Source organism: Bison bison, unplaced genomic scaffold, assembly GCF_000754665.1.
Source record: "Bison bison bison isolate TAMUID 2011002044 unplaced genomic scaffold, Bison_UMD1.0 scf7180017864352, whole genome shotgun sequence".
Classification (NCBI taxonomy): domain Eukaryota; kingdom Metazoa; phylum Chordata; class Mammalia; order Artiodactyla; family Bovidae; genus Bison; species Bison bison.
In genome coordinates this window covers 4,060,989-4,078,164 of record NW_011494924.1, presented here as the reverse complement: position 1 = coordinate 4,078,164, position 17,176 = coordinate 4,060,989, and the positions used below count along the sequence as shown (strand labels likewise).

The following is a 17,176-nucleotide window of genomic DNA, read 5'->3' as shown; positions in this document are numbered from 1 at the left end:
CTGGCCGTGTCGCCGCTGCGGCTCTGCAGCGCCCATCTGGGCCCGAAGCCGGGCTGCGCGGGGCTGTGCGCGCAGCTGCACCTCTGCAAGTCCTTGTTCTACGGCAAATGCAAGTTCCTCAGGGACGGGTAAGGCGCCGCGCCGGGAGCCCGACGACGAGGAGGGCGTCTTCTTCCCTCCCCGCCCTTCGTCAGTTTGGGGGAGAGACTAAGAGGTGGCTGTTCCTTGGCCTGTACTCCTCCCCCTCCTTTCTCTTCAGCGAACGTTTATTGAGCGCTTTCTGAATATGTGGAACTGGGCGTGGGGCTCCGCATCGAGCGGTGACCTCGGGGAGGGACAGCCTGGGAGTGGCCGAACCGGGGTGGGGGTGGGCCCACGGCCCGCCCTGAGCGCGGCTCAGCGCTCTCTGCCCCGCCACAGAAGGGATCTTTTGAAAGCTTCTCTTCACCTGCTGACTAGACGCCAGCGGCTTCCGTTGCATTTGGAATACAATGCAGGCTTCCAACCCTGGCCCCCAGTGCCCCTGAGGGAACTGAACGGGTCCTCGCCGGCCCTCCATCCTGGGCTCCTCGGGGTGCCCTTCCAGCCCGGGTATAACTCCAGCCTTTGCTCATCGGGTGACCTCTGCTCTCCTGGACCGCCTTTCCTAGTTTGCCTCGTGTATCCTTCAGGACTCGACTCAGGCATCTCTTTCCTTTGGAGCCCTTTTCTTTCTTCTCCATCACGTTCTGTTTACTTTTCTCATAGCGCCCTTCATGGGCTCCCCACTGTTTTCAGTAGAACGTAAACTCAGGAGAACAGAGAACCCTCCGTCTTCGTCCTGGCTGGGCTCTCCCGGCCCTCAGCTCTGTGCGCTGCACCTGGCAGGCGCTCAGTGAGATTTGTGGAGTAGATTCAAGAGGTAAATGCTAAAGAATTTGGACCTCACCCTGAAGGTAATGGGGGCCCGTCAAGTAGCAGAAGAGAGCAGCCATCAGGTGTGCATTGTAGGAAGATAGCTAAGATAGTGGTACGCATTCTCATTTAGAGGAGGCTATGATGATTTCGTTTGGAAGCTAGTCCAGTCATCTGGAAGAATGACTGGAAGAACAAGTAATTTTAGTTATTTTTCTTTTTTCTGCCTTAACAGGGTAGACCTTATTTCATGCTCACATCAGGTCTAATTGTGAGATTTAACAGCGTGAAGTATGGACCTTGATCCATATAGTCATTTAGGGACCCAGGCTGGCAGACCTAGACTCTGTCTTCTTAAACCCATGACTCTTAAAGGCTATCTGGGTATCAAGTTCCAAGGAGCAGGTAGAGAAGATGGATAGTAGAGGGCTAGTGGGAGATTTTTATGGGCCAGTTTTGGAATGGTAGCTGTTTTTCTGTCCATGACCCAAGCACCACAGGATGTCTGTGCCTGGATGCAGAGGGAGTTGGAAAATGTCCCTGAGAAGCAGCTCCCCAGAAATCCTTAGATTCGAATATTTCAAGACCCAGATAAGGCCTTATGAGGAACGGATGTATGTATGAGAAATTTGGGAGAGTTGGTAAGAGGAGGGTAACAGGATTCAAGAGTTGATGACTCATTTTTCTTTATTATTGTTCACTTGGAGATGAGATTTTTCTTACTGTTGACAGAGAGTGGGAGAGGGTTTTGTTTTGAAGAGTGCCCAGAGGGTAGCTCTCCAGGTCTGAAACTTGGGAGGATTGCCAGGACACTGAGATGCAGGTTTTGGGAGTTTGGGGGCAGCATTTACTATGGCTACAGCAGCAAGAGTGGGTCTTATCTGAGGTGGAAGCTGAGGGTGGAGCGCCAGGGCAATTAAGCCTTCAGGGGCTGGTGGAGAGGCCGCATCTCAGGGTGGAAGGGGGAGCAGCATGCAGAGAGGAAGGTAGATACAGTAGGTGGTAGATGGAGGGATCTAATGACAGAGATCACTAGTGGGTCTTGTTGATATCTGTAGTTGATAAAATAAAGATAGCAGACCTATCTTTAGATAGGCTAATTCCCAAAGTTGGGGTCAGATTTTGTCTTGGAAGTCTAGTATTTATAGGCCTGGATGATCCTAAGTTCTTTTTTTGTTTGTTTGTTTGTCTTTGTGGTTTACACAGGACAGTTTCTTGAACCTTCCTTCTTTGACTGTTTCCGGATCACATAAGGGAGAGTGGGTGTGGTCAGCTGCATGTTCTGTGCTTTCCCTGCGAAGCTCTCTGTCCTCCTCAACTGCAGGATCAGCTGTCACAGACATAGATCATCACTGCTGCTTTTGTTGGTGACCTCTGGAGAGGGTCCCAGGTCCCTGATTCCATCCTTTGCTTAGGGGACAGTAAGCAAGTGGTCAAGAACCCAGCCCCAAGACAAGCCGCCTTGTCTCTGCCTTGGCTCTGCCCCTTGCCAGCTGAGTGATCTTGGGCAAATTAGTTTTTATCTGAGGCTTAGTTCTCTTATCTCCAAAATGGGATGGTATTACCCACCTTATAGGCTTGTTGAGGACACTATGAGTTAACTCACAAAACGTTTAAGCAAACCCTGGTTTGTGGTAAATGCCCTTTTAGTAGTCATTATCATCATCATTATCTTTGTGATTATGAAGCCCCTTTGCCTAGAATGGGGCTTCCTTGGTGCATCAGATCTTAAAGAATCCGCCTGCAGTGCAGGAAACCTGGGTTCGATCCCTGGGTCAGGAAGATACCCTGGAGAAAGGAATGGCTACCCACTCCAGTATTCTTGCCTAGAGAATTCCATAGACAGAGGATCCTGGCAGGCTGCAGTCCATGGGATCACAAAGAGTCAGACACTACTGAGTGACTAACACTTCCTGCTCTCAGTACCTAGTTCTTCAGCCCTTAGTATCAGACTCAGACTTATACCATTCAGGCACGCTCCCTGATTGCTTCCCCACTCCTGTCAGGATCAGGTGCCGCTCTGTTTGCTGATGGATCCTGAGCACAGCTGACCTTGCGCTTCCCACATTTTAGAGTCATCTCAATGTCTGTGTATCCACTAGAGAGGAGCGGGGTTGGATGACGCCATGGTTTTTGGCCTGTGCAGTGGAAGAGGGAAGTTGCTCTTGACTGCATTGGGGGAGCCCAGGGGAAGTACGGATTTGGTCAGTGATTCAGTTTTCTTTTGAGATGCTTATCATAGGTGTGGCAGTGTCTGAGTCAAGCAGATGTAATTTACCTGACTCTGCTGGGTTCTGTTGATCACCCAGGTGATCATTTGAAGGCTTATCTTTGACTCTTTGGGGGCATACTGCCAGTTCCTGGTTCACAGTGAGTTTTCAAGAGGCAGTTGTTGATCAAAACAATGGAAGAAGGGAGCAGAAAAAAGGGCTGGGCCTCAATGGTGTGTTTGTGTGTGTCTGTGTATGTGTGTGTGTATACACACCTGTAATCATAAGCCATCCACACTCATTTATTCAGCCAATGTTGAATGCCAGTAAGTGCTCAGTGACTGGCACGCTGACTGTTCAGGAAATGGCCCTGTAAGTCTCACTAAATACCTGCTGAGAGGTGCTTCCCTGGGCCTAGAACTCACAAGGTACCATCTCTTCTTTTGCAGATGAGCACTATGATTTTTCATGGACATGCAGGTTTTCTCTGATGTTTTTAAACAATGTCAGGAACTATTCCTGAAAAATTATCTTAAAGATTGATTTTGCCAGTCGTTTCAGTTTGCTCAGGCTGCCGTAATAAGGTTCCACAGACTGGGTAGCTTAAGAAACTTATTTTTTCACAGTTCTGGAGGCTAGAAGTCAGAGGTCAAGGTGTCAGCATATTCTGAGGCATCTCTCCTTGGCTTGTAGATGCCATCTTCTCCTTGTATCTTCACATTGTCTTCCCTCTGTGTCCTGATCCCCCTGCCTTTTTTTAATAAAGACACCAGTCAGATTGGATTAGCCCCCGCTCCACCCCCCCACCGCTGTGACTTCATTTTTTTTAGCTTAATCACTTTTGAAAGACCCCAAATTCAGTCACTTCTGAAGTACTGGAGGTTAAGACTTCAGCATAAGAGTTTGGGGGGAAACATTTCAGCTGTGACCCTAGCCCTGTTTCTTTGCAGGAAGGACTGTAGGAACGGTCACAACTTGATGTCCAATCACAACGTGAGCGTGCTGAAAACACATGGCTTGGACCACCTCAACTACGGTGAGCTCTGCATGCTCCTGTTTCAGAACGACCCCTTGCTCTTGCCAGAGGTGAGTGCCAGGAGGGGTGGGCCCAAGGGTAAGTGATGAGGAAGAGGCCAGGAGGTTGGAAGACAGGGAAACACTATGGCAGAAGAGATGCCAGGGGCCCAACAGTGATCACTGCGGTCTGCCTGTTGGGAGCCCTGGACTGGATTCCTGCCTCTGGTGATTTTTAGATCTGTGACCTTGCACCAACCTTGCCACTTCTTGAAGCCTCCTTTCCTTCTATGTCAGTTGGGCTGGTACCTCCTTTGCAGGGCTTCTGTGAGGTTGGGGGGGCTTGTTTGGCCAATGATTGCAGGCAGTTGTTACACAGAGCTTAGAGGGGTTTGGGATTCTAGCCAGCCCCTCCCTGTCTAGCAGGACTTAGAAAAATGCAGGTACCACGGGGCTCTGAAGGTCTGTGGGGCAGTTTTCTAACTTGGGTCATTGTAAATTCTCATGCTGCATTTCAGACAGAAACCACTTGTTTTGAAGCTCACTGCAGTGGTCGTGGACGAGTTCAAGTCCTAAGAGAAGTAGACACCAAGATGGGATTGGAAGTGGGAGAGATTTATTTCGGGGGAGCAGAGGAAGGTGGGGGCCCATGTGGTGATGGTGCCCTGAAATCTGTGTCAGGAGAGGGGAAGGAAAGGAGACTGGGTCGGAAAGGACCCTGACTGTGCTGCAGTTCCCCAAAAGCTTCTGCCCAGCCAGCACAAAGTTCTGAGCTGAAGTCCCTGTTGGCAACATCTGTGTCTCCCCAGAATGGCCTGCCTGTGAGGGCGGGGCCTCTGTGTGCGGAGGACAGCAGCCAGGCCGAGGGTTGGCTGTGCTCTGCAGCAGATCTGAGCAGTCATTCTCTGGCCAGCTTGAGTTCTTTGGGCTGTTCTGGCCCTGCTTCTTGGATGAGGCGACAGAGATGAGATGGATATATGTTAATGACATTTAATAACAAAATATTTATATTTTAATGAATTACTATTCAATTGAAATCACTATTTGAGAAAGATGCTATAGAGCAAATGACTGGTGCATAATATGTATTGTTTTTCTTTGCCTTTTGAAAATTAGTATCAATTTAATTCAGTTAACCTTTATTGCATATCCACTACAGGTGAGGCACTGGCATTAAGGAGATGCAAAACCCCTTCTGCTCTTCCAGGCGGGGCACAGCTACTGGGTGGGACAAGTTGGCGGTTGATAGCAAGGTGCTGTTGGTTATCAGTGCTTTAATGGGATTGTCAGTGCTTTAGTTGGAGTTGGTGCTCTGGTCTCAGGGGCACGGTTTGGGCACCAGGGAAGGAGTCCTGGAGCAGATGGTGGTTGCCCTGGGTGCTGGAGGATGAGTGGAGGATGAAGGTCTGGGAAGAGGGAGGCAGAGAGCCTGCCTGGTCAGGGCACAGTGTGTACGTCAGCATGACCTGGATTTAGGGTGGGAGGGAGAGAGAGAACTAGGTGGGTGGAGGCTCATCTGCACAGCCTCCTGTGTCACAGGAGGGAGTTGGAGCGAGGTTGTGTTGGGAGAGTAGGCATTAACTTTTTGGAGCAATCACCTTGTTAGTGGTGTGAGAAGTGAATCAGCAGGTAATCCATCTGGAATGTGCAGTCTGTCTCCTGGGCTGTGTGAGGTGGTTCAGGACACAGTGCTATCACATGGGCTATAAGCTTGGATCTAGTGCAGCTTTCCTTCAGGACTACTGCTCTCAGGCTAGTCCCCTCATCATCAGATGACCGTTGAGGGGCTGCCGCCATGAACTGAGCACCCACTGGTTCTAGTCACTTTGTATATTTTTCATTTAATTCTCACAATAGCCCCGGCTTTGTAGGTGGCATTAGTCCCATTTAGGGGATTAAGAAACAAAATCTCAGAGCTAGTGAGTGGCCTGCTCGAGATCAGGCAGCTTGTAAGTGACAGAATCAAGGTTAGGGCCCAGCTGTTGCTGATCTTCTCCCTGGGGCTTCCATCCCCAGAAGGTGGTCCCTGATGATCTAGGTCTGGGTTCTGCAGCCCTCTGTTTGATATGATGCCTGTGAGTTGAGTGGGTGGGCCCATGATGGTCTCTGGCTTGGTTCCCAGCTCCAGGAATGTGGAATGTAGAGAAGGAACAGCTGATTGAAGTTCAAGCCCCACCTTACCAACAACCCAGTTCAGCAGACACCACCTGTGCCAGGTGTACTAGATAACTGTGTGACTCAGAGCAAGCCTGTTAACTTCACTGAGTCTCATTTTGAAAGGGCTGTATTTGGCCTTCTTGAAACCCTCAGAGCCTCTTTGACCTTGAATTGGAGAAAAAAAGAGTTGGGAGAAGCTGGGTCCTGGGTTAGAGGGAGTTGGTTAATCAGTGAAGTGGGGGGCGGTCGGTAGAATGCAGGGATTGTTAGGATGTTCCTGTGTGAGTTACATTAAAATGTTGTCTCATAAAGAGCAGCTCTGATCAGCTGGAAGTTTTTTCCCCCCCCCCAACCAGAGAGGCTTGCTCTGGGCAGTCTGCTGTCCTCCTGGTTCCCATTTACCAAGAGCATGTGCTAGCAGTTGTCCATCTAGAGTGAGGGATGGTCTCAGAGCTTGTGACCCATGTCATGAAAGGGTCACAGCCTTGGCTAGGTCTCTGGAGGAACATCAATTAACCAGAGACTGCTCAGTAAGGAGGTAGTGTCATGTGAGGCCTTTCTAAGTTGCTGTCTTTTTTCCTTCTTCGTTAACAGATCTGCCTTCATTACAACAAAGGAGATGGACCATACGGCTCTTGTTCCTTTAAAAAGCACTGTATCAAGCTCCATGTCTGCCAGTATTTTTCGCAGGGTGAATGCAAGTTTGGCACTGGCTGTAAGAGATGCCATGATTTCTCTAATTCTGAGAACCTGGAAAAACTGGAGAAGTTGGGCATGAGGCCGGAGCTGGTGAGCAAGCTGCCTTCCATTTACAGAAATGCTCATGACATCAAGAATAAGAGCTCTGCCTCCATCCGGGTGCCACCTCCACCCTCGCAGTCACAAGGGACTTCCAGTAAGGCTCTGGGCTGGGGCTCCTAGATTCCAGCTGGCTGCCAAATGGAATGTGTGACTTTGGGCAAGTCTGTGCTGCTCTGAGAAAAAGGGAGTTGGCCACCCCTTTCCAGCCAGTGGGGGCTGTGAAGATGAGTTGAAATCAGAGCTGTGAACAAACACATTTTAAACAAATTTGGGTTGGTGTGGACGGTGGGTGAATTCCCTCTGGGCCTGAGATCTGCGTGGAGATGAGTGATGCTGCTTCTCCCTATCTAGTCTTCCCTCTTCTGCCCTGGAGAGCTTGTTTTCCTGTGAAGGACCCCACAGTTAAGAATGCCATGCTCTACAATTCTGGGGCCATCCTTTGCGTTATGTTCTGTTGAGATTTTTTTTTTTTTAATAAGTGCATGAGGCACATTTTATCTATTTTTTTGAATGAAGCATATTTTAATTTTGGCTCTCTTTTGACATGAATGGAATTTTTTTTCATCATTGCAAATTTACTTTGTTCAGTGCTCATCTCTAAATGGTACCTGCTGGGCTACAGTTGGCACTGACTTGTTGAATGGTGAACCTGCCAGGATACTTTTTATTTTTTGAGGAATGTCATGCTTAGTGACAGGCATATGGGGGGATTTTGAGCAGAGATTGTTTCTTTAGTAAGCATTTCTTTTTTTATATAAAGCTTGTAATTAGACTGTGTTGGGTCTTAGTTGTGGCACATGGGATCTTCATTGTATCACACGGGATCTTTTGTCACAGAGCATAGACTCTCTAATTGCCTTGCATGAGCTTAGTTGCTCTGCCACACATGGGCTACTAGTTCCCTGACCAGAGATCAAACTCCTGTCCCCTGCATTGCAGGGTGGATTCTTAACCACTGGACCACCAGGGAAGTCCCAGTAAGCATTTCTTGAGTACCTGTTATACTGTGGGAAGTGAATACCATGATTCAATACCAGGGAGGCTACGATGCCTTGGTGTCCTGTGAATTTCACACTATCTGCTGCTGGCTGGTCATCCTGATAATCCGTTTTTTCATTCAACATGAGTCCTTGCCATGTACTGGCCAGTGTCCTGGGCCTTGGTTCTAGGTGTCTCTGAGGCACGGCTCCCCCAACTTGTTAGCTGTACTGATAATCTAGGATTTTTAATAGATCACTTCCTAAATTATTAATGCCAGGATGACCAGCAAACTAACTTACCACTCTAAACTTACCTGAGATTTATATTTGAGAGGTGTCCTCGCTGTATGTTTCCTTTACATTTTCTTCAATTACTTTTGGTTAGTTTCTTCTAACAGTAGGAAGCCTAGAAGCAAACGATTTTGCTTTAATAGATTGTTAAGAGTGTCAGTTGGATTATGGCCTTGTTAGAAAGGCAGGGGAAGGATACCTGCCCCTGGAGGGAGAGGGAGGCAACCTCTAAAGTGCCACAGGTGTGAGCTTTAAGGTCCAGCCTGTGGATGTCTGCTGCTGCTAAATCACTTTAGTCGTGTCCGACTCTGTGCGACGCCATAGATGGCAGCCCACCAGGCTGCCCCGTCCCTGGGATTCTCCAGGCAAGAAAACTGGAGTGGGTTGCCATTTCCTTCTCCAATGCAGGAAAGTGAAAAGTGAAAGGGAAGTCGCTCAGTCGTGTCCGACTCTTAGCGACCCCATGGACTGCGGCCCACCAGGCTCTTCCGTCCATGGAATTTTCCAGGCAAGAGTACTGGAGTGGGGTGCCATTGCCTTCTCCAATCTAAGAGTATAGAAGCTTTCAATCTCAAAAATAAGATCAAATTGATACACCGAACTCTGTAGCCTGAAAACAAAGTACATTTTCATTCAAGTCCTGTGGGGTTTTAGTTTAGGGAGGTGATTGAGTGATGACAAGGAGAGTTTTATAGGTTTACATGGTGGTAGTTGGGGCATGCCCAAATGTAATTATTAAGTAATGGCTCATTGAAGCAATTCTAGTAAAGGTAGACTTTGAAAGCATGTGCATCCTCCTGGTTACATTAAAATCTGTGTGTGTGTGTGTGTGTGCATGCGCATGATCAGTTGTTCAGTTGTATCCAACTCTTTGTGACCCCATGGACTGGAGCCTGCTGGGCTCCTGTGTCCATGGAATTTTACAGGCAAGGATACTGGAGTGGGTTGCCATTTCCTACTCTAGGGGATTTCCCAACCCAGGGATCAAACTGGCATCTCTTGTGTCTCCTTGAAATGGCAGGTGGATTCTTTACCATTATGCCATCTGGGAAGTTCTTATAGTTAACCTAAATAAGGTTTCATTTTGAATTATAGGCTTTCCATTAATTTTTTTTTTTTTTTGGTATTGGAACCCAATTCTCATAGTTCATTTGCTTTTGGAATCAAATCTAGTTTATAAAATGCAGCCTTCACTTGTTCTCTGGGGTAATCACAGCTGTAGATACAGAAGGAAAATGTGTTGGTTAGTGGTTCCCCACCCCTCCCTATTAAAGTGTCCCAGGTTCCACTGTTGAAAGCTGCTGATTGAGTCAGTCTGAGGGAGAGCTGAGCACTTGTGTTTATAAACAGGTCTTCTAGTGAATTGGGTGCACAGCCAGAGCTGAGAAAAAGCTCACCCCAACCATGATGTCCTGGATTTGGCAGCAGTCATATGGCCTTGGGCTCCCGGATTCCTCCATAAAAGGCAGAGAGGGTCCACCTGTATGTCTGAGGGTGCTTTTGTCTAGAACATTATAAGATTTTGTGATGTTGCCTTGCCCACTTTTGCCTCATGCAGAGGAATGAATGAATTCTGTTCTCTCTCCTTTGTACCTTGAACTACTCCAGCCCCATATCAGAAGCACTGGTGACATATCTTTGTGGTCTTTCTTTGTAGAAAGAAGAGACACAGGTTCTGTGTCCCTAAACACTGCCACCCAAGAGGAGAGTGATCAGATCTGCTTGTTCCATATCTGGAAGAGCTGTAGCTTTCAAGGTGAGTCGGGGGGAAACCCCTTCATCCACTTGCAGGCGGGACAGCTGCTCCTGGTTCCCAGAGCTCTGCTCTGATGTCACCCCTCAAGGTCCTCTCACCCATCCAGAGAGGTTCGGGCATTCTTAATTGCAAGCTGGTGGCACTTCAGTGATTTTGTTGGGGAGTTGAGAGTGGTAAGAATTATTGAATACTTGAGTTTCTAAAAATCAAACTGTAGATGAGTTTGGGGGACTGTTTGTTTCATGCAGCAAACGAATGTCAGGTGTTGTCCCTTGGTTAGCTTAGTGTGAGGTCACAAACCCACAGAAACACTCGGATGCCCAGTCTAGTTCCCTTCTAGAAGGAGGTTGTAGTCTCAGAGATGCCTCAGAACCTAGGAACAGGAGGAGACCCCTCTGTGTACTCTTGGGGGATGAGAATTTGTTTAAGTTCAGAGTTTCTCTCAATACTCTCTTTTTTATCAGATGTAGCAAATGTTTTGTGTGTGTGTGTGTGAGAGAGAGACTGTATTTTTACTAAATCTTTGTTCTTGCTGATGTCCTGGGCTTTGACTAAAGAATGATTCCTTCTCAAATTTGGTGACTCTTCTTAAAAAAAAGACAAACACCCAAACTTCCTGTTTTGTTTTCAGTCTTTAAAAAACTACCCAAGCAATTCATGAATACTTTCACTTTGTAAATGAGTGAAATGGTACAGAGTAAATCCTGAAGTCTTCCTTCAGCCTTCCAAAGGTAAACATGGGACTGTGGTCATATTTGTTTTACATATTTGTCAACAGATGGGAACATGTGATATGCATTATTTAACCTACTTCTTTTACCTAATGGTGTGTCTTGGTGATTTTTTCTATGTTAGTACATATGTGTATGTCTACCTGGATTTTAAAAACAACTGTGTAGTATTTGATTAGAATGATTTTTCCTTGAACACCTGAGTATACATGCATTTTACCATGGATAGATTCCTGGAAATGGAATACTAGGTCAGGCAATGTGTGAGATACACACATACACCACACACACACGTTTGTGTATGTATATATATGTTTTTAAAAATCAGCATTATTAGATATAATTAATACAAAATAAAATGCACCCTTTGAGTTTTGGGGAATATGTTTGCCCATATAACTGGCACTATAATCTGGATGTGAAACAATTCTCTCATTCCAAAAATTGCTCTTATGCCCCCATACAGTTGATCCTCACCACTCAGTTTCCTGACCCAAGGCAATCCCTGATCTGCTTTTTGTTGATGGGGACTACTAGACTTGCCTTTTCCAGAATTTTAAATAAACGTAATCATGTATTCTGTTGCATTGATTAACTACAATTTGTTTATACATATGTACGTTGATGAACATTTGGGTTATTTCCAGTTTGGGGCTTTTATGAATAAAACCTCTATGTCAGTTTTCATGTACAAGTTTTCATGTGGATATATGTCTTCATCTCTTAAGTAAAGACCTCAAAGTGGAATGTCTGATCGTATGATAAACATGTATTTAACATTACAAGTTACTGCCAAACTGTCCTCCAAAGTGGATCCATTTCACTTTCCCGCCAGCTGTGTAGTAGAGTTTTGGTTGCTCTGCATCACTGTCAGCACTTGGTATTGTCAGTCCTGTAAATTTTAGCCATCCTATCCATTGTGACTTTCATTTGTATTTCCCTGATAAGTAATGATGTTTAGCATGTATTTTCATATGCCTTTTGGCTGTTTGCATATCTTCTGTGAAGTATCTGTTTAAATCTTTTGCCTATTTTGCAGGCAAATAACAGCTTTGTTAAGATATTAAGTATATTTCACATAGTATACAATTTATTTAATGGTTTTTAACATAGTCAATTTGTGCAACCATCATCACAGTTAATATTAGAACATTTTCATCACCCACAAAGAAACCCATTAGCAGTCACTACCCCTACTCCCCACCCTCAGGCTCCTGGTAACTACATAATTTACATTATGTCTCTATGGGTTTGCCTGGATATTTCATATAAATGGAATCATACAGTATATGGTCTTTTGTGACTGTTTTGCCCATTTTTTATTGGGTTGTTTGATCTCATTATTGATTTGTAATAGTTTTCAATATTCTTTATTCACTTCACATCTTTGTCAGGTGTCAAATTAGCCAGACTTCATTGTTATTACTTTGAAAGATGAATTAAGAATGTACAAAAGACAGTGAGAAATGTCTTCCTCACACCCTTTTTCCCAGCACCAAGATTCCCTCCAGAAACAGTCCTTATTACTAGTTCCTTGAATATCCTTCCGTAAAGATTTTATTCAAGCAGAAGTGTATATCTAGTCTCTTTTTGCACAAGGTCACTATGCACACTATTTTGTACCTTTTTTCAAATGATACAGATGTTGACTTTTGTGGACTATATTTTCATTTCAAAATTCAAATCTTTCCTCATACCTTTGTGCCCAGCCACCTAGTCTTCCCTCTCCCATTCCCACATGTGTATTTAGTGAGAATATATCTAATCCTGTCTTTTCTATTTTTTCACCCAAATAGAGGCATTCCATACCTGTGTATCTTTCTACCTAATAGTATATGGATCCTGCAGGTATCAGAGTGTGGAGATTCCCATTGCACTTCTTTCCTGTCTCCCTTTCCTCTCACAACATTCCTCCTTCAGGATGTACTAGAACCTCTGCAGGTAGAGGTGGGTGTGAGCAGCGTTCCAGGTGAGCTGCTGGCATTGGCCAAGGCACAGCAGGCAGGAGGTACTAGGAGGGACAGACCTGGGGAGCACAGGGAAGGCAGTGGGAGCAGTTGGCTGGCAACCACAGATCCAGGCCATGTGTATAATACATTCTAGGAGTGGGGTATGTTGAGAAGGGGAGAGCATGTTGGTAGCCACAAAGATCAAGGCAGACTGGAACCGTGCTGCTGACCCACCTGTGGTAGGACCTGTTTGGGTTGGGATGGTTCTAGTAGAGATGGACCTGCCTCCATTTCTGGTGTGATCGCTCTCCATCCAAATGTCACATATATGGCAATAATGCATGGAGAGACTGCCCCCTGCAGGGATGGAAGCTTTGACCATCTCATGATCAGCTGCTTTACTCTCATGAGATGTAATTCATACATAATGTAACCTACCAACACACAGTTTTAAAAAATAAGTTTGATGTGTTTAATGTCCTGTTAAAAAGGGAGACATAAAAGGCAAGTGTGTATAATAAAATTCAGTATCTAAATGCTCAGGTATGACTTCATTAAAAAAGGCTCCCTCACAGATTTCTAAAATGTTGCCAGGTCAGCAGGCAGCACCACACCCATTGGGAACCACAGGGCTGGGCCATGCTATGTGCTGCCAATGTGCTTACCTCCTTATATTTTTATTTCAGATAAGTGCAGTAGAGTTCATTTCCACTTGCCATATCGATGGCAAGTCTTAGATGGAGGCAAGTGGAAGGATTTGCACAAAATGGAGCTTATTGAAGAGGCATATAGCAATCCTGCAAGAGACGGGTATGAAATACGTCATCTGTGTCTGTTTGTGCCTGGGCCTTTGTGTGCAGTATAAGAAGTTTAGACACAGTGGGCTTTAGTTTTGATGGGCTTCAGACAGACACACACACACGGAGTAAGCAGGCTACCTGGTCTACAAGCAGAGGCTCTGGGCTGGAAATTGAGGGCTGATGGTCATGCTGGTGGTTGACGCCTCTGTTCCCTCATCTTCCTCTTTTTTCAGGGAGGAGCTATGGGGAGAGGTGTGAGGGAGGGGTACCAAGTAAGTTTTGAATGATTTGATTCTGGGATCGATTATGTAAATGTATCCTCATTGATTAGTCCAGAAAACCAAAAAGTAGTCATTTGTGAAATTTTAGCCTTTGCCTGTAAAGTCATGCAGCTGAACTGCTGTTTATCATTCAGTCTTTTTTATTTTTCTACGTATGTCCTAGAATTTTCACTTAGAGTAAATGGGGAAGTGTTGAGTAACTTTATTTTCAAATGCTTACTGTATCTTGGATTCCTTGGAACATATGTTGCCAAGAAGAGAATTTGAGCCCGTTTTTTGAGTGGGTAAAATAAATTTGTGCTTAGGGTACAGTTATGTGCAACTTGATGCTGGTAAAGTATGTGAAACAAATTATCCCCCTTTTGGAAGATTAAGTGGCTCATGTAGCCAGCCCTTATCTAAGTCTCCCCCTTCTCTTCCTCTCCTTTTCTGAGGCTTTTTAAGTTAAAATGGATACTTGGTGATATGCACAGCTACTAAGCATATAGGTCAGTGAATTTTGAGGAAGGCATAAATTGTGCAGCCAGTGCCCTGATCCAGCTGTAGACCATTTTCATCACCCAGAAGCCCCCCTTCCAGCCCTCTTCCGGTCAGTGTCCATGCCACAAACCACTGCTGTTTCAGCATCTGTCAGCACAGATAGTCTTGCCTGTCCTTTAACCTGGTCTGAAGGGAGCTGCTGTCGACGGTTCCCATGTGTTTATGTGTTCACATGTGCTCCGGCTTCTGTGACTTAGGTGTTGGGGGTGAGCCTGCTGGGAGCCAGGCTGGTCCCTCCTCGGCTCTGTTGGCGGGTGCCAGGTTGTCTTCCACAGTGACTGTACCGCTTCCCACCCCCATTAGCGGTCTGTAACGACGTGGCTCTCTCACATTTGGTGCAGTCTGATATCTGTGCTTTTCTGGTCTTCAGTGTAAAGTGAGGTCTCTGTTTGCATACCCTTGAATCCTTGTGAGGAGAGGTGTCTCCTCAGTGCCCACTTGTGCTTTCTCTGCTGTGAAATGTCTGTGTTTGTAGTTTGCCTGTTTTGTTGAGGGGAAAGGTTGTGCTTTTCCTTAGTTTTGGAATTCTTCAAGTGTCTGGGTATTAAGTATATATTGAAAATAAATGAACTCCCCCTGTCAGCTTAAGGTATCTGTTAATGAAGAGAAGTATTTTTCCATCCTCTTCTTTATGGTTTTATACTGTTTTTTTCTTTTCCTTTTTTTTGGAGGGTTTCTACTTTTTGTGTTATAAGAAATTCTTCCTTATCCTGAGACTGTCAAAAAATTGTCCTGAATTTTTCTTTAAAAACTCTTAACATTTTAAGGACTGCATTAACCTCTCCTTGCCTGTGATGGAGTATATGTCCAATTTCATTCTTATGAAGATGAATTTCCAAAGACCACTTTAAAAAATATATTCAACTAAAATTTTAGAGTTTGGGATTGCCATGTACACACTGCTATATTTAAAATAGATAACAAGGAACTACTGTAGAGCAGAGGGAATTCTGCTCAATATTCTGCAATAATCTAAATGGGAAAAGAATTTGACAAACAATAGATAAATGTGTGTGTGTGTATGTGTGTGTATATAACTGAATCACATTGCTATGCACCTGAAACTAAGACGACATTGTTAACCAACTACACTCCAACATGAAAGATTGTAAAATAAGTAAAGCATTAAAAAATAAATAAAAGGTTAAGATTAAAAACATAAAAATATATTCAAAAAGTAAATCGCAATGAGGCAGGGACTTCTCTGGCAGTCCAAAGGTTAGGACTTCACCTTCCACTGCAAGAAATACAAGTTCCATCTGGTCAGGGAACTAAGATCCCACATGCCTTGTGGCCAGAACACCAAAACATAAAACAGAAACAATATTGTAACAAATTCAGTAAAGACTTTAAAAATAGTCCATGTGGAAAAAAAAAACACCAAAATAACCAAACTGAGAAAAGTGAGCCAAAATATATTTGGGATATATGTAAATATATATATATATAGAGAGAGAGAGAGAGAGAGAGGTATTTCAGGTGATTTAAAAAAAAAAATACATTTGTAATTCACCTCTGTCTCTTATGGACAAAAGAACAACACCCGCTGCCAAATGTTAAACTCTACTCAGCAAAAGAAAAAATTGTGACGAAACAGACATAAAATTTACCTACCATCTTAACCATTTTTAAGTGTAAGGTTCAGTGGCATTAAATACGTTCATGTTGTTCAGCTATCTTACATTGTTCATTTCCAGAAGTCAGTCGATTTTTAAACCCACCCAAACTGAGTCAGATTTGACAAAATGTAATATATTGTATAGGTTAATTTCAGACTTAGATGCCAAGTACTACTTTTGTAAGTAGGCCATCTTTTTTGCACCTGTTTTCAATGCTGTCTGTGTTAGGTGTTGAGTTAGCAAATACACTACTTTTTCTGGCCCCTTCTGCTTCATTGATCTGTGTGTCTCTTATCAGTATCACACTGTCTCATGTAGAAGAGCTTTACAGTAACTTTAGGTGTCTGGTAAGGCAGTTTCCCACTGTTTTCCTTCAGATTATCTTGCCTCTTGGTCTTTTTTTCCTCTTCAGAAATTTTAAAATCTGCCTGTTGGTTTTCACAAAAAAACTCTGTTGTGATTTTTTTTTAACTAGAAATTGCATTGTCTATTACGTTTGGGGAGAACTGACGTCTAATACAGCAACTCATTTAAATGTACTTTAATACCTTTATTTTTCTTGTGATGAGAATTTTTTAGGATTCATTCTGTTAGCAACATGCAAATACTGCTATACAGCATCATTAACTATAGTTAATCATACTGTGCATTGCATCCCTCAGTTCAGCTCAATTCAGTCACTCAGTCGTGTCCGACTCTTTGGGACCCCATGAATCATAGCATCCCTGTCCATCACCAACTCCCAAAGTTTATCCAAACTCATGTCCATCAAGTCAGTGATGCCGTCCACCCATCTCATCCTCTGTCATCCCCTTTTCCTCCTGCCCCCAATCCCTCCCAGCATCAGGGTCTTTTCCAGTGAGTCAGCTCTTCGCATCAGGTGGCCAAAGTATTGGAGTTTCAGATTCAGCATCAGTCCTTCCAATGAACACCCAGGACTGATCTCCTTTAGGATGGACTAGTTGGATCTCCTCGAAGCCCAAGGGACTCTCGAGTCTTCTCCAACATCACAGTTCAAAAGCATCAATTATTCGGCACTCAGCTTTCTTCACAGTCCAACTCTCACATCCATACCTGACTACTGGAAAAACCATAGCCTTGACTAGACGAACCTTTGTTGGCAAAGGAATGTCTCTGCTTTTTAATATGCTGT

At 44.7% G+C, this 17,176-nt stretch overlaps 1 protein-coding gene across 1 annotated transcript in view; it reads left to right on the top strand.

Annotated features, from left to right (window-relative positions):
• PARP12 (poly (ADP-ribose) polymerase family, member 12) overlaps nucleotides 1-17,176 on the top strand; it is a 46,272-nt gene that overhangs the window by 186 nt on the left and 28,910 nt on the right. The window contains exons 2-6 of the mRNA XM_010855023.1: nucleotides 2-128; nucleotides 4,055-4,190; nucleotides 6,870-7,170; nucleotides 10,005-10,103; nucleotides 13,470-13,593. Coding sequence (XP_010853325.1) covers nucleotides 2-128; nucleotides 4,055-4,190; nucleotides 6,870-7,170; nucleotides 10,005-10,103; nucleotides 13,470-13,593 — 787 coding nt within the window. The remainder of the gene's footprint in view (nucleotide 1; nucleotides 129-4,054; nucleotides 4,191-6,869; nucleotides 7,171-10,004; nucleotides 10,104-13,469; nucleotides 13,594-17,176) is intronic.